The sequence below is a fragment of the Pieris napi genome, chromosome 22 (assembly GCF_905475465.1).
Source record: "Pieris napi chromosome 22, ilPieNapi1.2, whole genome shotgun sequence".
Lineage (NCBI taxonomy): Eukaryota > Metazoa > Arthropoda > Insecta > Lepidoptera > Pieridae > Pieris > Pieris napi.
This window is the reverse complement of record NC_062255.1, coordinates 10,643,371-10,667,380: the sequence shown is the minus strand read 5'-3', so window position 1 is coordinate 10,667,380 and position 24,010 is coordinate 10,643,371. Positions and strand designations below refer to the sequence as shown.

The 24,010-nt window shown below is 42.8% G+C and overlaps 2 protein-coding genes across 2 annotated transcripts; both read right to left on the bottom strand.

Annotated features, from left to right (window-relative positions):
- Window positions 1-4,175: 4,175 nt before the first annotated feature.
- LOC125060837 (microsomal triacylglycerol transfer protein) lies at window positions 4,176-10,967 on the bottom strand. Its single transcript, XM_047665945.1, has 6 exons — window positions 10,383-10,967; window positions 9,732-9,830; window positions 9,375-9,659; window positions 8,895-9,206; window positions 7,917-8,414; window positions 4,176-5,318 (listed from the first exon to the last, which is right to left on the bottom strand). The coding sequence occupies exons 1-6, from the start codon at window positions 10,803-10,805 to the stop codon at window positions 4,389-4,391; spliced, it is 2,547 nt and encodes an 848-aa protein (XP_047521901.1). The 5' UTR covers window positions 10,806-10,967; the 3' UTR covers window positions 4,176-4,388.
- A 2,525-nt stretch (window positions 10,968-13,492) lies between these two features.
- On the bottom strand, window positions 13,493-19,996 carry LOC125060835 (ring canal kelch homolog). The gene is made up of 6 exons (XM_047665941.1): window positions 19,677-19,996; window positions 18,977-19,030; window positions 15,950-16,106; window positions 15,747-15,881; window positions 14,274-15,662; window positions 13,493-14,193 (listed from the first exon to the last, which is right to left on the bottom strand). Exons 1-6 carry the CDS (start codon window positions 19,706-19,708, stop codon window positions 14,095-14,097), a joined length of 1,866 nt encoding a protein of 621 aa, XP_047521897.1. The 5' UTR covers window positions 19,709-19,996; the 3' UTR covers window positions 13,493-14,094.
- Window positions 19,997-24,010: the final 4,014 nt, after the last annotated feature.

The following is a 24,010-nucleotide window of genomic DNA, read 5'->3' as shown; positions in this document are numbered from 1 at the left end:
ATTAACATCAGACGGGTAATGGACAGCTACCTCTCAGATAGGACTATAAAACTGAATTACGCAAACCATGTAGTATGCAGACAGACAAATAAAGGATGCGTTCAAGGCTCAGTTGGAGGCCCACTACTATGGAACTTGCTCTTAGACCCACTACTCAAGTCGTTGCACGAGGCCAAAGTAACAGCACAAGCTTTCGCAGATGATATCGTCCTGCTAGTCGAGGGAAACATAGCAAGCGATATAGAAGTAAAGGCTAACTCAGCACTAGCAATGGTAAATGAATGGGGACTTAATAACAAACTGAAATTCGCCCCGAACAAAACAAAAGCCATGTTAATTACAAATAAGTTAAAATTCAATACCCCCAGGCTTCAAATGGCAGGCACCAACATTGAAATGGCCGAATCTATAAAAATCCTCGGACTAACCATCGATAGAAAGCTCACTTTTAATGCGCACATAAAAAACACAATGCAAAAAACCATAGATCTCTATAAAAGGATAGATAAGGCTGCAAAGGTGAGTTGGGGCATTCACCCGGAAATTACAAGAACAATTTACATGGCAGTGGTCGAGCCAATAGTGCTTTATGCATCGGCGGCTTGGGCACCAGCAGCAAGGAAAAAATGTGTGCAAAGGCAACTAAGAAACATTCAGCGCAAATTCGCCCAGAAAATAATTGGAGGGTATAAAACAGTATCTTACGAGGCCGCACTTACACTAGCAGGCATACTACCACTCGACCTTAGGATTCAGGAAGCGGCGGAGCTCTATAACGCTAGAAGATATGGCACGTCTCAAGAACTAAAGGACACAGAAATTGAAAGGAGAGTGCCTTACACAGAAAACCTGCATCCAGCCGAAATCGTAAACATAGGTTTTGAGTTACTACTGGATGAAGAAGACATCAACAAGATTGAAGTAGAAACAAAAATATACACAGATGGGAGTAAAATAGACGGAAAAACGGGAGCAGCATTCGTGGCCACTGATGGGCAGAGTGGTGAAGAGACAAGGAAGAAAAAGCTCAAACTAGCAGACCACTGCTCTGTCTATCAGGCCGAATTATTGGCCCTGAACGCAGCTTTGGAAGAAACCGTGAAACAAAAAGCAAAAACAACTGCAATATTAAGCGACTCGCGATCAGCACTAGAAGCCATATCGAGCGGAAGGAGTACCAACAGATTAGCTACAGAGGCGAGAAACAAGATAGGCAAAATAATAGATAATGGAAAGATGGTAAACTTATATTGGGTCAAGGCACACGCTGGCCTACAGGGTAACGAGGCGGCGGACGAAGCGGCAAAGGCGGCCGCATGTCACTTAAAAACAAAACCACATTACAGTAAATGTCCCATTTCTTACATTAAAAGAGTCATAAGAACGAAAACAGTCGAGGAGTGGTGTGGCCGATACCGGGAATCCAGCTCGGCAGCGGTCACAAAACTCTTCTTCCCAACGCCAAGACATGCCTATGGGGTGCTTAAGAATGGAAGGCCAACACACAAAATAACACAAATACTCACGGGGCATGGCGGCTTCTCAGAGTACCTGCATAGATTCAAGTGTAAAGAGGAGCCGACATGCCCATGTGACGGCCAATCTAAAGAAAACGTAACACACTGCCTTCTCGAGTGCCCCATGAGTATGATTGAAAAGTATAATTTCGAGGCGAGAACTAACTTTAAATTAGAATTAGAAACACTACCTATAGCAATAAGTATACCAGAAATTAGAATGGAATTTGTCAAATACGCCGAAATTATTGTAAATAGAATACTAAGACAAAATAAAAGTGATAGTGTGCACTAGAATGAATAAAATAAAATTGTACACATAAATATTGGAACTGTTATATTAAATTAAAACTATAGTATTAAGTAAATTAGAACTAAGAATATAAATTGTAAAACATATTATAAGATTGTACACAAACGACCCTTAAAAATTTGTTAAACCAATGGGAAATATACCCCCACTAGTAGACAAGTAATAAATGTAACATGATAAAATACTGTAAAGTGGACGAAAGTTTAAAAAAAAAAAAAAAAAAAGAATGTAAGGTAATGTAGTATTAAGTATAAATGGAAAAAGTTGTATCTAAACAATAAAGACACTAATAACGATGTTTTATTAAGAAGATGTAATGTTTTATTAACAGGATGTCCAATACGCCGAAATTATCGTAAATAGAATACTAAGACAAAATAAGAGTGATAATGTTGCACTAGAATGAACAAAATAAAATTGTACACGTAAATATTGGCATTGTTATATTAAATTAAAACTATAGTATTAAGAAATTAGAACTAAGAATATAAATTGTAAAACATAGTATAAGATTGTACACAAAAGACCCTTAAAAATTTGTTAACCAATAGGAAATGTACCCCCACTAGTAGATAAGTAATAAATGTAACAGGATAAAAACTGTAAAGTGGATGAAAGTTTAAGAAAGAATGGAAGGTAATATAGTATTAAGTGTAAATGGAAAAAGTTGTATCTGAACAATAAAGACATTAACAACGTTGTTTTATTAAGAGGATGTATGGCAGAAAGGAAGAATGGTAGCTAATCAACGACCCCAAGCGACAAAGTAGCTGGGGATGGTAGGCTGAGTAGGAATAAAAAAAAAAAAAAAAAAAAAAAAAAAAAACCTAACCTAACCTAACCTAACCTAACCTAACCTAACCTAACCTAACCTAACCTAACCTAACCTAACCTAACCTAACCTAACCTAACCTAACCTAACCTAACCTAACCTAACCTAACCTAACCTAACCTAACCTAACCTAACCTAACCTCGTCGAAGACGTAATATACAAGCATAGACTTCTTGTGTTTGCCATATAACGTCATCGCGTTTTACTTAACATGTAGCGCCATCTAGTATACTTGATAAAAAACTAAACCTACATACTGCAGGACCGCTATATTACAATAAAATTGGTACAAATTTCAAATCGCCACCTAACAATTATGAATTTATAAATCTAGGAAACAATTTAATTTGGTGATCATTTTTTTTTTTTTTTTTTTATTGTTGTTGTCGTGTTGTGATTTCGTTGTATAACATTTAATTAGATACCAAAGACACGGACAATATTATTATTTTTTTTTTTTTCGCATAATACAGGGTGGGTCAGAAAGGCGTACGCAAATTCTTATAATGTGTCCAAACGTAATATGTACAACAATATTGTGTTTAATCGTGGAATTCACCAACGGATGGCGCTGTCTGTTTTCTGCATTGCGCTGCATCGCGCTATCGTTGTATGTGGTTTGTAGTATAAGGTTTAACATGTTTTTGGAATAATTATGTTGTTACAAAATTATAAAGATTGAAGTTTCATTCAAGTTAATAAATATATTTAAAATAATAATTAATATAATTATAATATTATTGGATCTGTCTATGATAGTCTGTAGTCATTATTATTTATATTGAAGAAATTGTGTTTAGTGACAGCTGCCATTGTCATTTAATTATGTCAAAGTTAAATTGGTTCGAGGCCGTTAATACGAATCGTTTATTTAATTTGTCAATATTGCTAGATCTATAAATTAACGACTATTCAATGGTCGAAAATAATAATGACTCCATAGTCATTATTAAAACAAGTTTATCATATCACTTTAAACATATAAAAGTTATTGATAATAAATATTAAAGTAATCTTTGACACTCGTTTCTATGACTGCCGTTTGACTCTGTAGTCTGTGGTCGATTCGGGTTCTGTTGTGGAACGAGTACGTGTCACGAAACTTGTTTATTACAAATTCTGATTGTTATAAATATAGGAACTGATTGGTGCGCGCTTAGTTCGATTGGGCGGTCGAACCAATCAGAAGCCTTTAAAAAGTGGACTCTTAAATTTTTAATTAATTTGAAATTAAATGGGTGATGCCAACAAACTAATTTATGACATCATTATCTTCAACAAGTCATCGTGGAGTCTGGAAACAATAATTATGGCGTTAATCGCTATATTTATTGTTTGATATACGTATCAAAATTTTAATTAACCTCTTGATTTTTAAGTATTTTTAACAAAATACTAACTATAGCTGTTTGCACTTTGTTTTATTTTTACCGTAAAGAAACAAAAGAAACCTAGGATATTCAAGAAATAAGCATGCCATTTAGGAACACTATTTAATAAAAACTAAATAAATTACTATTCAACTACTTTTATTGGCAATTTTTGTAAATCCAGAGATATTCTTTAAAGTAGCTTTAGAGGGAAAGGGTAGATACCTTCACTGAAAAGAAAAGAAGACGGCAGCGGAAGCCACGGCTTCAAAAGTGATAAAAATTTATTTCTCTTATTAACAATATAACAATATAAATGCACGTAAAACAAAGATCACAGAGTCGGGAGACGGCTCTAGTCCTCGGCCGAGCCGAGCGAGCGGCAAGCGGCGTCCAGCTCCGGGCCCAGCGACAGAGTGCGGCCCTCGGCGCCCCAACGCCGCTCGCTGACGCGCCGCACGCGCCGCCGCGACGCCCCCAGACGAGACCGCAGCGTCGCTCGCAGCGTCTGAGGAGCGGCCGGCACGCGCACGCGCACACAGAGCGCCACGCCGTCGTAGAAGTCCAGATCGGCGGCGATGCGCAGCCGCGGCTCGAGCTCCAGTTCGGCGACGGCGTCGAGCTCGCCCCACGCCGCCTGCGCCCTCAGAGACGCGCGCGCCGCCACCCCGCCGCGAGCCTCCACTCCGCCGCGCGCGCTGCGCGACCACACCGACACCTGCGCGTGCGCATCGAGGGCGACCGCCGCGAGCGCCTCCAGCCGGCCGCGGAGGGCGACGCCGTCGAGGAGGCGCAGCGCTCGCGTCCTCGAAGCCAGCGGCAAAATCGCGCGGAGGGCCGGCGTCGGCGCGCTCGCCGTGCCCGCCCACACGTGCGCCGCCAGCTCGGCGCGCCCGTCGAACAGCGAGACGGGCGGCAGACGCGCGCCGCCCGCCGACAGAGCCAGCGAGGCCGCCGTCGGCTCGCCGTCGCCGGCGCCGCCCGCGAGCTCCTCGAGACCGGTCGCGACGAGGTCGACGACGAGCGGGTCTCCGTCGGGGCCCCGCAGCCGCACGACGCCTCGCCGCAGGGCCCCGCCGCGGGCGACCTGCAGCGAGTCCAGGGCGACCGCCGCGGCGGGCGCGGCTACCGGCGGCGGCAGACTCCGTCGGAGGGCGACGGACGTGGCGGGAGCGAAGAGCGCTCGCATCCTCAGAGTGGGAGGGAGCGCGGCGCGGAACATCGCGGTGCTCTCGCCGAGCGCCACCAGCCGCTGCCACAGCACGCGCACCAGCTCACCCTCCGCCTGAAACCATAAAACACGAAGGGGGTCGTCGGTGAAGAGATGGAAATTTAATTTTATTTTATTTTTAATATGCTTTTAAAAATCACACTTATGAAAACACTACACACGAGAACTCGGGAAGGCGCCAGACCAGAGGGGACTCCTCGTATTGAAGAAGTCGTAGGGTGCGACGAGAACATTTATGAGTGCAAAAAGGATAAAATAAATAAAAAATAAAATATGTTTATTATGGAACATAAGATACATGTATCACTTATTCCACGTCATTAAATTTGAATTTGTAGGCATCCCTACTCATCGGCAAAGAAGACAGAGGGTGTAGGCCGAGAGAAAAAGCCGGCGTAAAAAACTCTCGGTACTCTTTTAAAACAGCAAATCATCAAACAACACTTATTTAAAACCAATATCGCAAATTAATTAGAGGTAGCCTGTCTAGCACTAGTCCCAGGCCCTTTTATCAACTAGATAATCGTTGACTTTATAGTTAGCCTTTTTACACAGCTTTTCTTTAATACATTTCTTAAATTTATTGAAAGGCAGAGATAAAAGAGCCTCTGGGATTTTATTAAAGAAGAGTATCCCTTTCCCCAAAAAAGAATTACTAACTTTAGATAGTCTAGTACGGGGAAATTGCAGCCTGCGTTTGTTCCGTGTATTAACATTGTGCGTATGTTCTATTCTAGTAAACTTATCACTATTTTTGTATACATACATAATATTTTCATAAATATATTGCGAGGGAAAGGTAAGTATATTAATTTCCTTGAATTTATCTCTAAGAGATTCCCTACATTTTAAATTATAGATTGCACGAATAGCCCTCTTCTGCAGGATGAAAATAGTTTCGACATCAGCAGCATGACCCCATAATAATAAGCCATAAGTCATTAAGCTATGAAAGTAACTAAAATAAACAAGTCTAGCTGTATCGACATCAGTTAGTGAGCGAATTTTTTTTAACCGCGTAGGCTGCAGAACTAAGTCTCTTCGCCCATCCGTTAATATGAGGGGACCACTGAAGTTTTGAATCCATGGTGATTCCGAGAAATACAGTTGTATCATCCAGATTCAATTCCTCACCGTTTATAGTTGGTCTAGTATCCATAACCCTTGCATTTTTTTTAACAAAATTTAATGCATTTTGTCTTTTTTGCATTAAGTAGAAGGTTATTCATACTAAACCAATGGACAATCGAAGATAGAGCATTGTTCACATCGTCAAAATTTGTTATTTGTCGTTTGATTTTAAAAATCAAGGACGTGTCATCAGCAAACAAAACTATCTGATGTTTTCTCTCTACCATGAAAGGTAGATCATTTATATAAACAAGAAAGAGGAAAGGGCCAAGAATTGAGCCCTGTGGTACCCCCATATCTACTGCCGACCCAGAGGACCTCTTACCATTCACTTCAACCTTCTGAGTTCTTCCGTGTAAATAGGAAGTCAGAAGATTCAGTGCGGTATTCTTGATGCCATAGTGATGGAGTTTCCCGATTAAGGTCTCGTGTTGGACACAATCAAATGCTTTGGATAAGTCGCAGAAAACACCTAAAGCGTCATGCGACTCCTCCCAAGCCTTAACTATATATCTATATAACTCAACACCGGCATCGGCTGTCGAGCGACCCTTGGTAAAACCGAACTGATTATCATGTAATAATTTGTTTACATTAAAATGACTTACCAGTTGATTTAATATAATTTTTTCAAATATTTTACTACAAGTAGGTAGTACGGAAATTGGTCTAAAGTTACTGGGGTCGGACATACTACCTGCTTTAAATAATGGAATAACCTTACTATATTTCATTAGATCGGGAAACTCGCCACTTTTAATACAATTGTTGAAAATTATAGCTAAATGGGGAGCAATTACATCAATTATGCTACTAATTATTTTTACAGAAATACCCCAAAGATCGGTAGTGTTCTTAATGTCTATTGTTCTAAATAACCTAACTATATCGTCGGCACCAATGGGTCGGAATGTAAAACTGACCTTGCACTCGTTTACATTATCTTTGAGCAGCGATTCAGCGAGGGCGGGAGATGATTGAAGAGACTTAGTAGTCGAAATTGGAATGTCAGAAAAGTACTTATCAAAAACAATCGCTATCTCTTCGTTAGATTTGATTTTAGTGTTATCGACACATAGTTCGATGTCTTGATTGCGATCCCTGACTCTTCCAGTTTCACTATCATCTATCATCTTCCAAGTCATTTTAGTTTTATTGGTACTATTTTTAATCTTGTTTTTGATATTTAAGGACTTGGCCGCGCTGAAAAAACAAGACAAACTTTCTTAAATAATTTCGAATAATTTCGAACATAAAGAATAAATTCTTCATTATGATTGTATGACTTTTCAGCGTAAAGGTCATACAACCGTCGTCTACTTTTATAAATTCCCGCTGTCGCCCAATCACTAAACGATTTACACTGCGAATGAGAGGCTTTCTTTGGGGTAAAGATGGTGTTGAACTCTTTATTAATACAATCACTTAGATTGTTGTATTGTGTATCAACGGTAGTACCTACCGGTAATAAAGGTAGATGTTTACCTATATTACGTCTAAATCGGACACGTCGATAGTCACCTGGTACGTCAGCGTGTTGACGAGCGACAGCAGAGTGAAAGGCGCATCGGCGGCGGCCCGCAGCACCACGTCCAGCGCGGAGGCCCGCACCACCAGGGGCCTCCCCGACGCGATCAGCACTCGCAGCCGACGCGACGCGTGCGGCGAAAGCGCGCCGTCCGCACTCAGCGCGTCCAGGCCGTCCAGCGCCGCCAGCGCTTCGCCGTCGGTGCCCCGCTCCGCCCACGACAGGAGCGCCTCGGAGGCGCCGCTCGGCGCGGAGTTGGCGAGGGCGCGCAGGTGGGCGACGCGGCATCGCTCGTCTCGGCACTCGGCGAGGGCGGAGGTGAGCCTCTCCGCGGCGGCGGCCGCGAGTCGCGACTCGGGTTCGCGTCGTCGCAGCGTCCGAGCGACCGCGCCGAGAGCGGCGAGCGCGGCGGCCGCGACGTCGGCGTCGCGCTCCTCGGCGCCGGCACGGGGCCAGGAACTGGAGGCGAGAAGACTCTCGACGACGCTCTCCTACGACCGATATATTATTATTTTATTTTTATTTTACCAACACATACAAACACTTACGGAGAACACACACATACATACATTTAGAGTCTAAAAATTTCGCATGGTGGTAGTTTCATGTCGATAGGATCAGTGGTTTAGGCATGATTGAGCCTCAAACGAAGACCATTTTCATTACATATATATATAGATAGACTACGTAACTTTCAATACGCGTAGTGTATTTGCCCCTGTGGAGGGGACTTTGACACATTTCGTGGACGACATCGACGGAGTTTTCAATATTGGGTACATTAATTGGATATCGAAGTATTTACTAACGAAGTCAAAGAACGAACGACACCTCTTAACTATAATAATACGCTCGATCGATTTTATGTATTGGTATAGGTTGTATTCTAACCTGCATGAATTTAATAGTGTGAGTAGTGATAAGTTAGGAATATTCTGAAATATCTAGATAAAATAGCTGAGGGAACTGACGTGCGGGTTCGGGGCGAGCGCGAGGGCCGCGTAGTAGTGCGGCGCCAGCGAGGCGAGCGGCGACGACGGCTCGCGGAGTCGCAGCAGGTCAGACGCGGCGGCGTGCGAGGCCCTCGTGCCGCACGATCCGAGCACCCGCAGAGCCGCCGGGAGACGCCCCCGGTCTACGCGCTCCAGCAGAGCACCGAGGCGGGCTCGCGTCTCGCCGCAGAGCGCCTCCCGGGCGCGCATCGCCCGCCAGGCCTGCGAGGCGTCGCCGCCTCGCTCGGCCTCGTCCGGCTCCCACTCCGTCGACTGCGACTCCTCCGACTGCTGCGGAGAGACATAATTCTAATTATTAATCGACCGACCAGATTTTAATCAATAAATATTCCGTGAAACGAGACGAAGAACGATAACGCGGCGCCGTCGAGTTCTTATCTGTCGTCGGGCGACCTTTCGACCTCGGCTTATCGCGACGTGGCGTATCCTGTCACTCACCGAGGAATCGACGGAGCCCGCGGGGTCAGGCGAGGGGGCCCGCAGGGGCAGAGAGGCGAGGCGCGAGGGCACGGCCGCGAGGGCTTCGGCTCGATCGACGGCGAGTGGCGCGGCTTCCGCAGTGGCCCGGTGCGACAGCCGCAGCCAGGCGCGCGCCTTGAGCCCTCCTCCCGCCGCCAGCCGCGCCTCGTGCACCTCCTCGGCGTGCACGGCTTCGAGGCGTCCATCCTTCAGCGTGTAGCGCGCTACGCGCCTCGACTCGCCCCACTCGCCTTCGCACTCGCTCTGCGAAAAGAAATTCGATCAGCGCCCGCTCGGCACGCTCCCTGCGTGCAATGGGAGAGAAGCTTCTCTCACCTTTATCTTTCGAACGGTATTCCCGTCTGGGGACTCGTAGGCCACTCGACAGACTCCCGACGCGTCCGTCTCGATGCCTGCGCTCTTGGAGGTCTGAAGCTGTAGAAGACACTTTTTAGTGAATGCGGCCCCGTTGTATAGACAGTTAGTTCACTTAGTAACTTGGCCTAGGTAAATTTAGATGGTATATAAGTTTATAAATAAATATCTACTTCTAAAATAATGTCATCAGAATTCTAAATAGAATACTAAATGAGACAAAGTAATCTTAAAAAGGTCTAACTGAAAGCCAAAATTATTGCTCATTTGGAATATGGTTGCCGCTAAGGAATGAATTATTACTTTTGATTTTTTATATTAAACCAGTTGCAAGAGAACCTCCAAATCTAATAGAAATGATGATAAGACTTAATTAAAATTCTTTAATGAAAAATTATCAGTAATAATGGAACACAAAAAAAGTATCCGAAAAGATCCTATATACCGATCAAACACTGAATATAATATAGGATATTCTTATGCATTCCATTGTTCCAGTACTTTGCTCTAAATCTTTATAAAACTACTTTCACAGTTTTTGGTATAGGTACTTAATAGACAAACTTACCAGAAAATGTATGATAATATATTCTCAGAAGAAATTTTGTTTACCTGAAATTGGCTAATAAGAGAACGCTTGTAGTTGAGGACATCAAACAGCTCATTGGAATCCAGGTAAACATTCAGCACTAATCCATCTTTAAAATGCGCATAGAATTCGGAGTGGGGATAGGAGTCCCAGACAGAATCGTGTGGCAGAAAGTCTTCACGGGCGTTCGCACCGCGAATTAGCAATCGTGGCTCCGACAACTCGAAGCGCAACAGCCGCTCGTCATCGGCGTGCCAGGTTTCTTCCACGCTCAAAACCGCCTTCACCTTGTAACCCACTTCACGCTCGCGTTGGGTCACTTCCTGCAGCTGAACAGTCGTCTCTACTTCGTATATCTCGCGCCCGGCGAAGTTCAGCGGCTCCAGTAGTCCCGAGACGCCGCATGCTACAATCACGAACACTATGTACGCTGTTGACCTAACCATATTAACATCAATGCACCGGCAACAATACTAATGCATCCTGACTTAAAAAAATTATACGGTTCAATTAAGTATTAACTCATTTCTCAAAACAATCATGCGCCGATATCAGCTACAGTCTACAGGACAGAGTACACTGTACTAGGGATGTGAAAAAATAATCGATTATTAAAAAAATCGATTTTAATCGATTTTTTTTAAGTGAAAATCGATTTTATTACACGATTTTTATATTTAAAATAATCGATTATTTATAATTGAAAATCAACCATAGTCGATTTTTTATCTGCCACCTCCCGACATTATGTCTGGTCTTTTATAACCCGGACCTCTAACTATTATGACCCAATTCGATATACAACGATGTTTACAATGCGATACTTTGAAGATTGAATCCGATTCTTTGAAGATGTATCGTTATACTCGATGCATTGATGTTTTTTTAAAATATCGAAACGATGATAAAACCAGTTAATTTTACAAAAACTCAAGTTTGAATGGAACACTATAATTTAAAAGTAAAATAAATTTATTCAGCAGCACAAGACTACATACGGCAATGTGCTACTGAAAAGGCGTACTCAGCATTTATAAAATTTCACCTAAAATCTATCAAAAAGAGACTAAGTTAATTTCGATTTTGATTATTCTTAAACGTTAATTCGTGTTTATAATTTCTATTGTTTATTTTTAATTAAAAAACCATGAAATATAAAATATTTAAGGTGTTTATTTTGAAATTAATTCAAAAATTAGGAAAAATCATCAATCATTTTGTAGCATGAAAAATCGAATAAATAATCGATTTTTCATGCTACAAAAATAATCGATTAATAAAAAATCGATTTTTTTTTATGCAGAATGTCACATCCCTACACTGGACAGACTACAGACGGTTTAGACTTTAGTTAGTGATGCTAACTCCTACATAAGGTTTGAAAGGTAATTTTAAATATAATATGTTAACGTAAAATTGTAAATACCGTTAGATTGTAATCTATCTCGCGAGATTATAAACTGTCACTGTGAACTCAAGGTACTGCTTACAATTTTCTTCTAGCTTTCTTTTTATTTTTTTTGCAATTACATTTTTTACTATTTTCATTATGCCCGCTGTAATAGTTTTGTAACTCTATGGTAAATTCTTCCTTATTAACAATACCTAATATTTCTGAGTGTTCTTGATCGACAGGCTCAATATTCACAAAGGTTCACGCGAATAAAAAATATTAAAACACGGAAAATGTATGTAATTTAGACTATGTTTGGAGACCAACACTAACTTAATTATCATTCAAACTGCACTTCTTTGGTTCATCACAGATTAATTTTACATCCACAACAATTTCATATAACTTTGCACGTTCACTTTCAACATCCTAAAGCTGTGAGTTACTTTCAAGACGACATCAATTTACATTTACCAAAACACCCTTTGTTTACATTCGACAACCAACGAATTTACAAACAAATATGGTCGCCACCATGGCATATTCCGTTCAACCAATCAGCGCGCGAGGTGCGTACCGTTTCACAATTTGACGATTTCACTTCGATAGATTGTAATCTACCGAATAATAATACGTTAAATTGTAAGCAGTACGTTGAGTTCACAATTTTTCGACAATCTTTACAATCTCGCGAGATAGATTACAATCTAACGGTTTTTACAATTTTACGTTGACATATACATCAAAACTATCAAGTATTTTATACCACTTGAATGTAGTTTTGATGTATAATGTATATTAGTATAAAATTTCGATCTTGGAGTTTTACAACTTTTTGGTAGTTTACTTATAACCACGCTTTAGTTTGTTCGCTGTCTTATTCATAAATCTAAATAAAAATCCTCCTAAATAAATTTGCCCTCTAAAAACCCCTCAGGGCAACGTGATTTTCCTTACATTTGGGGGAAAAGTTGCCATCACTGGGTATATATGGTTCACAGTTAATTTACCTCTGACAAATGACACTGTAAGTTGGCATTACTATCCAATCATTGTGTAAAGCTCTTAGACCATGAATGTCTGTGGACAACACTATTAATGATAAATTAAAATCACTTGATGTAAAGAATATATTATTTTATTTTTTAACCAATTATCAGTTTCCACACTTACACATTATCACATCATTACACACCAATGCTCAAAAAACTCTCAAGGCTATATTAAAATCTAAATCTCAAAGTATCGATCACAAAGGGCTTTCTTCGTTGCAGTAACACTTGTGCAGAACAAATCCTAAGCTCCCGACATACCACATTAAAAGAAGTAGGTAAGAATTTTTTCTGTATGTAGTTCTTGCTATGGGGACGTACAATAAATTTGGTCGGCGCAGAAACAATGATGGTGCGTACAGAACCACCCTAGATAACAGTTCTGGCAACTCAGCCGCACCATTAAATAAAGACACTAGGAACGTAATGTCCGATATTTTTCTACGCTCAGCTAAAGGCAAAATATGAAATTTTTAGCAGCGTGTATGATAGTCTGGTAGGTAACAGTTAGATTTAAATTGAATGTACCTTAAAAAATTTCTTTGTATACTTTCAAGGCCGTCTATTTAAATGTTGTATATTGGGTTCCAACTTCCATACCTGTGAAGCAAGCATATTCGAGGTGACTACGAACAAAAGAGCAATAGTCTTGTCCGTTAACGTCGGGATAAGAATAAAAAGAACGATATCTTTATTTAACATTTACTTTGCCTTGACAAATAAAAGAAGGAGTTGTAAAGTACCCACATTCATTCATTCGTTGACTCGAGAAACGAAGTTTAATTCAATTAATATCGGTCCGTTTAGTGGGGTAGGTCGTCTAAACGAAAATCAGAAAAACATTACCCGTTTAAAACTTCATAACAAACCTAACACTTATGACAATAATATCAGCAGACAATATCTTTAATAAATTGTAAAAATACATTTCACTACATTAATATAGTTTCTAGATTTTAAACTTTGTTCAAAATGCAAATGAAAAGTTTGCGATTGAGTGGCGGAGGCCGACTGAAGGGAATCAGCGCCGACTCTAACTCCCGCGACGAAGAGACCGATACGAGGGAGCTAGTCGCCGCCGTCGTCGTCGTCCTCGGACAGCGGCGCGGGGCAGGCGCGGCGCAGCACTAGCAGGCACGGCGGCACGTCGATGGTGGAGCAGGAGGCGGACAGGCGCCGAAGCGGCAGGGGCACGCACACGCCGCGCACGCAGCGCCCGTGGAACTCGAGCGTCTGCGAGCCGCGCGCGTGCGGGCAGCGGGGCCGGGGCGCGAGCGGCGGGGCCGCGTGTCAGGGGCCGCGTTCCACCACCGCCACGCCCGCGTAAGACCGCCCCAGGGTCATCGCGCTGCCCAGCATCGACCACTGCTCCGTGGCCGGGTCGAACACCTAAACAGACAGTCCGGATCGAGAGGGTCGGACTCCTTCTCGTCGAAGGATCGTCCGCGACGAAGGAGGGAGATCCGCACCTCGACCGTGTTGAGGTTGGCCGCGCCGTCGTCGCCGCCGACGACGTAGAGGCGGCCGCGATGCTCCGCCACGGCGGCGTTGCGGCGAGCGTGCGCCATGGGCGGCGCCGGGCTCCATCCCTCGGCGGGCCGGTACCGCTCCACGGAGCGCCGCACGGCGGGCCCGTCGTGGCCCCCGACCGCGTACAGCGCGCCGCCCGCCACGCCGACGCCCGCCCCCGACCGCCTCGCGCTCATCTCCTCCGCCGGCTCCCACGCGTCGGTCGCCGGGTCGTAGCGCTCCACCGAGCTGAGGCAGAGCCGCGAGGCTCCGTCGTAGCCGCCCACCGCGTACAGCTTGCCCTCGAGCACGGCCACGCCCACCGACGAGCGGCGCGTGCTCATGCCGGCGATGGGCCGCCACGCCCCCTCGCGAGGGTCCAGCGCCTCGGCCGAGCCGAGTCCGGCGGCCCCGTCGAACCCGCCCACGGCGTAGATCACCTGCCCGATCGCCGCCACGCCGAGCGTCGATCGCCTCGCCGTCAGAGGCGGACCCGCGCTCCAGGAATCGGTCGCGACGTCGTACACGTCGACGCTGCGCACGCGCAGCGTGCCGTTGAAGCCGCCGACGGCGTAGAGCCGCCCGCCGACGACCGCGAGGCCGGCGCGGCAGCGGCGCGTCGGCAGATGCGCGGCGGCGCCCCAGCGACCCGTGTCCAGCTCGAGCGCCTCCACCTCGCGCACCGCCTTGGGCGCCTGGCCGCCGACCACTAGTAGCGCGCGCGGCGAGCGCGGCGGCCGTCGCGGTCTGGCCCGCGCGCACTCGGCGGCGGCGGCGGCGCGGCGCTCCGGCCGCGACAGGTGGAAGGAGAGCGCCTCGATGAGCAAGTCCTTGACGCGCAGCGGGGCGCTCGCGAGCGGCTCGGCGGCGGCGCGCGCGACGAGCACGTCCCGCGGCAGCAGCGGCAGGCGCACGTGCTCGAGCAGGTCGGCGAGGCGCTCGCGGCGCGCGTCGGGATCGTGCCGCAGCCAGCGCAGCAGCGCGTCGAGGAGCGGCTCCTCGCCGGGCACGCTGAGGTGATCGGAGGCGAGCAGGCGAGCGAGCGGCGCCGGCTCGAGCGCGAGGAACTCCTCGGTCTGCAGCACGTCGAGCGTGTGCTTGTGCACGAAGTCGTCGGCGGCGGCGGCGAGCGCGGCGCAGGCGTGCATCTCGGCGAAGGCGCGGATGCCGAGCGCGTTGTCGGGCGAGAGCGCGGCGGCCAGAAAGGCGCAGCAGGCGGCGCGCACTCCGCCCACCTGCACCAGCGACGCGCCCGACAGCAGCGCCTGCACGTTGTCTTCCGTTATCGCGAGCGACTCGGGTTCGTACACGTACTCGATTATGGCCTCCAACGCCTCGGGCTCCACGTTCTGAAAGTGCGGTCGACGTGTGCAACGGGGCCGACGACGAATCCGATCGAGATCCCGGCCCTACGTTCGGGTGCCCGACGGTACCTGTATGGTGACGGTGGGGCGCGTCCGCTCGGTGAACTGCGTGAACATGGCGCGGAAGTACGGCGAGCTGGCGGCCAACACCGCGCGATGCGCCCACGTGCCCTCGCCGGGCTCCGTGGCGCCCTCGGCCTGCGCCTGCGGACACGCGGGGGTCGGTGAGACTGCGGCGGTCGACGGTCGGGCGGGGCTCGGCCGCTAGGTACCTGCAGACGCACGTCGCACAGCAGCGCGTTCTGGCGAAGCGCCGCGAGTGCGCTGAGCAGCTGCGCCGCGTGTTGCGAGCCCGCCTCTCGGTCGCCGGCTTCGCGCCGCTGCGACGACTCGTCCAGCGACGACTGCGACGGACACCGCTCCATCATTCTGCGCCGACGCAAAACGTAAACGTAAGTCGTCAACTTAAATATAGAGGTCTATTTATAGTATTATTGTTAATAGAAATGAAAAAAGCGCCCCTTCATGGGCAAAGATTTTTTACATTATTTTAGATATTATATTACAAATAGAACACACTCACACTTATAAAGTGGCCTTTAAGAGGATTTTATGCCCCATTTTTTTATTGAATTTTTAGGCTTCTTCCAGTGAGTTGAATGTATTTTTTGACAAATTGCACTATAATCTGAAGGTATATGATACATGGTTGAATTATTTAAGTATGTTTCTACTGAACTGAGAAACTTGAAACAGTTAGGTTTTCTTTGAAGGGGTATGAATTACTAAAACTGACAGCATCTCAGGACAGTCAATTGTGCTAATTGACAAAACTTGATACTGAAGTGGTTGCAGGAATCTATATAGCTACTATAGTTCTGAATATGCTTGAATCTACAGCATTTTGTTATGTTTTGTATGCAGTGTATAAAGAGTTGAGTTGGGACAAAACAGTACATGGATAAGTGTACTACTAATAAAAGTAAATTAGACATTTTATGCAATTTATATTCTAAAAAAATGTGCATGCAAGTTTGACAATGCGATCAAATTGTGGTGCTTCTTACTTTCAATAGCATACTGAGTTTATTTTTTCAACATATGGTGTCCAAAGAGTGTAAGTAATCTGTATCAGTGTGTAACTTATTGAAGTTGTACTTCTTTAGGCGCGTTATGAAAAATTGATGAGAGTGAAATTTTACGATTGCGCGCGCACCTATGACACAAAATTGGCAGTGTGATATAGCGTGCGCGAGCGAGATGGGAATAAGACAAACTACAAGTAAAAAGAAATAGAATATGCGTGAAGCTAACTTCACGCATATTCTAGCTTAGCAGCTTAACAAGAATTTTGAATGACCATGACAATTGACATCTGACAATGACATTTACCTTTTAAACAAATATAGGAGTTTTAATTATTGTTTAAAATTAATAATTATATACCTAGTTATTTTCATTATACAAAATATTTGTGAAATAATATAAAATATTTGTGAAAAAACTGTGCTAACCTTCCTGAGTGCTTCAATACAATTGAGGTTAACTATCCGTATGTATTATCGAGTATTATTGTTGATTAAAACTGAAACATGAACCATTATTCATTGCTTTTGTTTATTGCGTTTGTTACAGCAACTTTTTAGAAATATTCTACGACCCTATATATCAATAATTGAGAACAAAGATTTAAGCACGAATACTAATAAGGAGAAAATGAAGGCTTGGAGCAATATAACAGAGAAGTAAACATTTTAATAAGTACCTGCATCTCAAAAAAATGACCACATTATTTAATCAAAACATCAGATTTAATCTAGCAAATATAAGGACAAGAGACAAAAAACAATTGATGAATCAGTGGAAGTGCACTAAATTGAATACAAAAAAAGAGTTGTCATCTTATCGCCGTGAAACATAAAAAACTGGAGGTGGAACAAAGCCACCATCACCTTCTCGAGACACAATGGTTTGAAGTAGATTTCAATGAATTTGATTGTGATGGTGTCGAGGTAGGAATGTTAATTATAAATATGATGTATGGTGATGTTCAAGGTTCAACCTTTCAAGCATAGGCATATGCTTACAACATTACTTTATTCCCCTACAGGGTAGTTAGAGATATTGTAATACCTCAAAACATCCATGTTGCACTTGTAGTACCGAAACTCTGTCCTGCCAGAAGTGAGCCCATTCCCACTTATAATGGACAGTGGGTATAATACACCTTAATACCTGAGTGCGAACCACTCACCATGATACTTAAATTAATAGATGTTATTTATATATTTCAGGTTATTACAAATAAAATCATTTTGGAAACAATTGATATCCCAAAAGCAAATAAAGCCAACAATGACAAGGTAATAAATCAGTTTTGACATAACTTGAATACTAAAAAAGCCAAACAAAGGTGTGCACAACAGTGACAACATAACTTAACAATTTCATTATTTTGTAGGATTAAAGAAAGGTTAAAGAAAATCATGTCGAACTGAACAACAACAATCCCCAAACAATTCCAAAGAAACCTACAAGGAAGACACCGGTATTATATTTAAATTATCTCTATCTCTAAATAGAATAAAAGAAAGTTGCTATCCAGGTCTGTAGCATGTGCTACAAATTATATTATTAACACATTTATATAATTATATTAATATAAATGTGTTAAAAAATTTATAATATGAATTATAAAAAATTTTAAGTTTTGCATGGACAGAGCTTAAATTAATATTCTCTTATTTGTTGCAGAAAGCAAGTAGTTTTGGAGAAGCCTCGTAGATGCACAACCAAGTAATGATTAATTTAAAATTACAAACCGAAATTCTGATGAAGACATTAGAGTCACTTAAAAATAAATAGTATAATGAAATAAAAATGTTTTAAAGATAAATAGTGTTTTATTTGTTTAATGTAAGAGAATAATAATAAATATTTATTTAATTAATTTTTCAAATGTAAACTGAACTTTATTGACTTTAATGACTCCTTTTCCAGTCTTTGATTATTTAATTGTAATTAATTATTTGCATGCAATCAAAAACTATTTTTAATAATGCCAAAGAAGTATAACTTCTTACGCGCGTACATAAGTACACGCACCCTTTTTTTTTAAGCCTAGAACTTAACCATGGATTCTAAAGTTATGTCAAATACTATAGTTATTTTGCCTGTAAATAAAATCTAGAAAAGTACATTTATTTTTCACAATTAGGTAAATTATAATTTAATTTATGAGTACTTTTCAACATTTTAAATAACGCTCGTCTTATTAAAAATATGACAAAATTGGTCACCTATAGCCCCAGTGGTCTCCATCACCTTCGGCAGCACTGTTCTCTACACTTCCTCTGTCAATAGAAAACATTAACTATTTAGAATAATCGCCAATCATTGATTTTATAAATAAGTCTTATAACACTACTTAATTTATTTTTATTTTAACTCAATATCTCTCTTTATGTCACAATAAACACAATTTGCCAAAATAAGGCAATTTGTTTTAAATGAGACTTTAATGCATGATTTACAATTGTGAAATTTTTTTTTAATACAGATTGGGGATCATGCAATGTTTTGTTTGCATATGTCATTAATATTGTTTATTTATGAAGGTAATAAATATTTAAATAAAACTTCTTTATGTGTCTGTTGAATGCAAATATATCTCAATGATCACGCAGCACAGCATGCTCTCGCTGACCACGATTGCTAACAAGCACTAGTAATGTCGAGTTATGTAAATAATGTAGAAATTCCCGTCTATTTCCGTTAAAGTATTATTCAAATACAAATATAAATTTGTACTTTGTACGTTTTCTTGTCATTTTGTTTGAACTAAGCAAACATAAGTGAAAATATCTTCATAATTTGTGCTATTCTTAATGAATTGAGTTTAAATGTTAAGTGCAATATTGCATATTGTTTGCCTTTGCTTTGCCCAAAATTAAATGCAGCTTTTGTTAATGAAAGGATGTTAACGAGACGATTGCTTACCCTAATTCAGCCACTGCATTAACACCCTCCATCACAACTCACAACACAACTTATTTCATTTCATTTAAATTTTGATAATGTATATCAATGTTTATTTATTAAATTGTAATGAATAGTGAATGTCCTAATCCTAATTCACTTTGGTAAGAATTGTCAACACTGTCAGTGTCAACCAGTGTCTACTTTTTTTTTTTTTTTTTGGGATTTTATGACCTGGCATTTACAACCTTTAGGTCAACTCTTAATTTTCATAGACGTAATGTTACGCCTATGAGCATATTCCATTAAATTGTTTTTATTGTATTTTTTATGTAATTGTAGATGTGTCATGTGCTTATAAGTAAGTTCGTCTTGTAACAATTGTTTTAAAGGCGGCGGGCGGGACAATAAATCACACTTATTTTCAACATCACTAAGTTCACTGGCCAACACTAGTCTGTCGATCAAAAATTTTTGACAATCGAAGATAATGTGTTCCACAGTTCCATCACTTGAATTACAATGTGAACATGTTTTATTCGCAATAATGCCGAGTCGAGCAAGGTGTGACGGTGCAGTATTATGACCAAAACGCAGTCTATTTATGATAGTAATAAAGTCTCGAGGAACATCTGGCATACGATGATACCAAGGTCTTGCAGGTAAGTCTACTTGTATGCTTCCATACCATTTTCCTTTCGTATCTTGATCTTTCTTCCACATTTCTAACCACAAATTTTGAATATTCTGGTCAATACATTGCAAGTAATCGGACATAGGAACATTCATTGTATTTCTAACGTCAACAGCATTAACTCCTTCATATGCAGTTTTATCAGCCATTTCATTGCCAGAGATACCTTTGTGGGAAGGTACCCATAGAAAGAAAATTTGAATATTGTTATTGTGATATTGTTGAATTATTTGTTTAATGAAGTAAAGGATATAATTAGACTTGAATTTAACTGTAAGGGTAGTTAAAGCTGTTATCAAACTCAAGGAATCAGAAATTATTAAAAAATATTTAATATTATTGATTTCGCGAATACGCATTAATGCCTGATACACTGTATGGGATGTTCTATCTTATAATAAATCATAACCCATATTTAACTTTGTTCATTGGTTTATTCTTCACAAAACAAGAGTCATTAATTTATAATCTTATAGAAAAACCCATGGAAAAAATATACATGTCTCACTCCTCTGAAGTCTGTCTTGAGTGACATTCGTTTTCTTCTTTTTATTAACCGCCGGTATTTGTGTTGCCACATACATCAAAATATGAAAGAAAGTACTACACAATCGCTACACCACCCCCCTACGGAGACAGAAAAACTAAGGCGAAAAATTATAGTATATAACAATAAAATAAAAAAAACTTAAAATATTTGACATTACAAAGAAAAACTTAATATTTACAAATCTAACCTAGTCTTAAATCTAACCGTTCTGCCTGACCTGGTAACAACAGGGTTAGGGGCAGAAACGGGAGGAATATTTTCCACAGTAGGCGAGAGTAATGACGGCAACGCAGGACCAGCGGGTACAAAGCTAGGTGTGCGAGCTGAAGGAAAAACAAACTGCTCGACGAACGCTGGTTTAACGCGATCCACACTTACAGTTACGTCCTTCCCCTTTAAATCAATGTTCAGGGTTTTACCATCAATGGCGTGCTTGATATCAGTTGTAAATTGCGAAATAAATGAAAGCTGGTTGAGCTGTGCGGGAGCCAATTTCTCTCGACGCTGTACGAAAGCGTACAGCAATGGTTTGTGGTCTGTAAAAATGGTTGCATGTTGCACCTCGAGAATGTGACGGAAATGCTGTACACTTTCGTACACCGCCAGAAGTTCGCGATGGTAGGCAGGCCACTGCGACTGTTTGGGAGTCAGTTTCTTGCTGAAAAATGACAGAGGGCACCATTGTCCATTGATCAACTGCTGTAAACAGGCGCCGATGTGCATGCTAGAAGCATCTGTAAAAAGACCCAAAGGTGCATCATTTACTGGATGTGTAAGTAGCGTGGCGTCTGATAAACTTTTCTTGCAGTCTTCGAAAACTCTCAACAGCTCGGGCGTCCATGGATACGGTTTGGAGCCTTTGCCATTGATCTCGACTAAAGCGTCTACTAACTGCGCTTGAAACTTGGCGGCATGAGGGATGAAACGGCGATAAAAATTAATCATACCGAGAAAACGCCTCACGCCTTGCACGGTGTCAGGAGGGGGAAAATCTAATAGCTTTTGAACGCGGTCCAGAGGAGGCCGCGTACCATTAGCGTTAATGAGATATCCGAGAAATACAACCTCGCTGGCACCAAGAATGCACTTAGATGGATTGATCACCACCCCGTAATCTTGTAGGCGCTTAAAAAGGACGCGCAGATGCTCTCTGTGGCTGCTCTCGTCCACTGAAAAAACAAGCACGTCATCGATATAAGGAAAGCAGAAATCGAGACCCCGCGTGACCTCGTCGATAAAACGCTGGAAGGTTTGGCCAGCATTGCGCAGCCCAAAGGTCATGAAAGGAAACTCGAAGAGGCCAAACGGGGTAACGATGGCGGTCTTCGCGATATCTTCTTCAAAAACGGGAATTTGATGGTACGCTTTCACTAAGTCAATAGTGCTGAAAATAGTAGCTCCAGCGAGGCTGCAGGCGAAATCATTGATATGACGAACGGGGTATCTATCTGGTATGGTCCTAGCGTTTAATGCGCGATAATCGCCACAAGGACGCCATGTGTTGTCTTTTTTGGGTGTCATGTGCAATGGTGACGACCAAGCGCTTTTAGAGGGTCTTGCTGTGCCGCATTGAACCATGTCTTCAAATTCTTTTTTGGCAGCAGTAAGTTTTTGAGGTGCCAGGCGACGGGGACGACACGACACAGGAGGACCATCAATAGTTTTAATATAATGCACGGTGCTGTGCTTGATGATTCTAGGTAGACCAGGTGGACGCGTGACATCAGGAAACTCAGTAAGTATGTGTGTTAAACTAGAGTTATTAGAAATAACGGTCTTGACACTGGATTGACTGGAGGATGCAATGGAAGTGGGGATAGATAACCCAGTGCTACCATCTAAGAGACATTTGCTTCGGCAGTCCGGTAATAAATTATAATAACTTAAAAAATCGGAGCCGATAATCGGTGTGTCAACATCCGCAATAACAAAATTCCAGTGGAAATCCCTGCGTAAACCTAGGTTAAGATGCAAAGATATGTTGCCATAGGTTTTAATAGAACTCCCATTCGCAGCGCTTAGATCAAAATCTGCAGAAGCACGACGGTTTTTTGCAAGACGCTTAGGAAAACAACAGAGATCCGAGCCAGTATCCACTAAATACTGGAGTTTCGAATGTTTATCTGTAACAAAAATACGGCGGCTTTGATGAGAACAATCAGTCGCCGCGTCTACTGACTGTGTTTCCTGTTTTCCGACGGCGAGGTGTCGGGTTGCCAGTTGCAGGGTTTGGTACATTTGGTTGCCCTGCTATTGAACCTTCTATGGTACCAACACATATCTGGATTTCTAGGTGAGGCACCGCGAGAATGCTGTCTAGATATTGATTTGCTGCGTGAGCGACCGCGAGGATGCGAGTTGGTAAGAGATGCAACTTGCTTGCTTAAATCTTCCACTGTCTTTACTAAAGAATCCAGTACCGATGGTACAGGCGCTGGCATCGCACAGGAGTACACCTGGTGGCTGGGTCCTGATATCTCTGTGATCTCGTCTGCTAGGTCTGCTATTTTGTCCAGACTCAGTTCAGTTTGAGAAGCTAAAATAGCCTGAATATTTTGAGGAAGACGGCGCATCCAAAGCTGGCGCAAAATATTTTCATCTGTAAGGGTGTTACCCGCTAACGAACGCAGATGACGCAGAAACTGCGATGGTCGCCTGTCTCCAAGCTCCTCTACACTAATAAGCTGGCGTACCCGCTGTTCCTCTGACATTGAAAGACGCCGTACTAACTCATCTTTTACCTTTTTATACCGTTGGCCTATGGGTGGGGGTCTGGTAATGATATCCTCAATCTCCCCAGCTAACTTTTCGTCTAATCTACTTATTACATAATTATATTTGGTATTATCACCAACAATACCCGCTATATCAAACTGAGCTTCTACCTGCCCAAACCATACTGCTGGTTTGTCAGGCCAGAAAGGTGGTAACTTGACAGCTACCTTGCACACCGCTTGCTCTTCAGACTTGAGTGTTGATTCTGATGTAGATCCAATATCAGTCAGTTTCTGCTGAAGAGCTGCATTCTCCAGTGTCAGCTGTTGTAATCGCTGTTCTAATTCCCTATCAGCCATTATACCACACGACCAAGCAAGATGAAATAATAAAAAA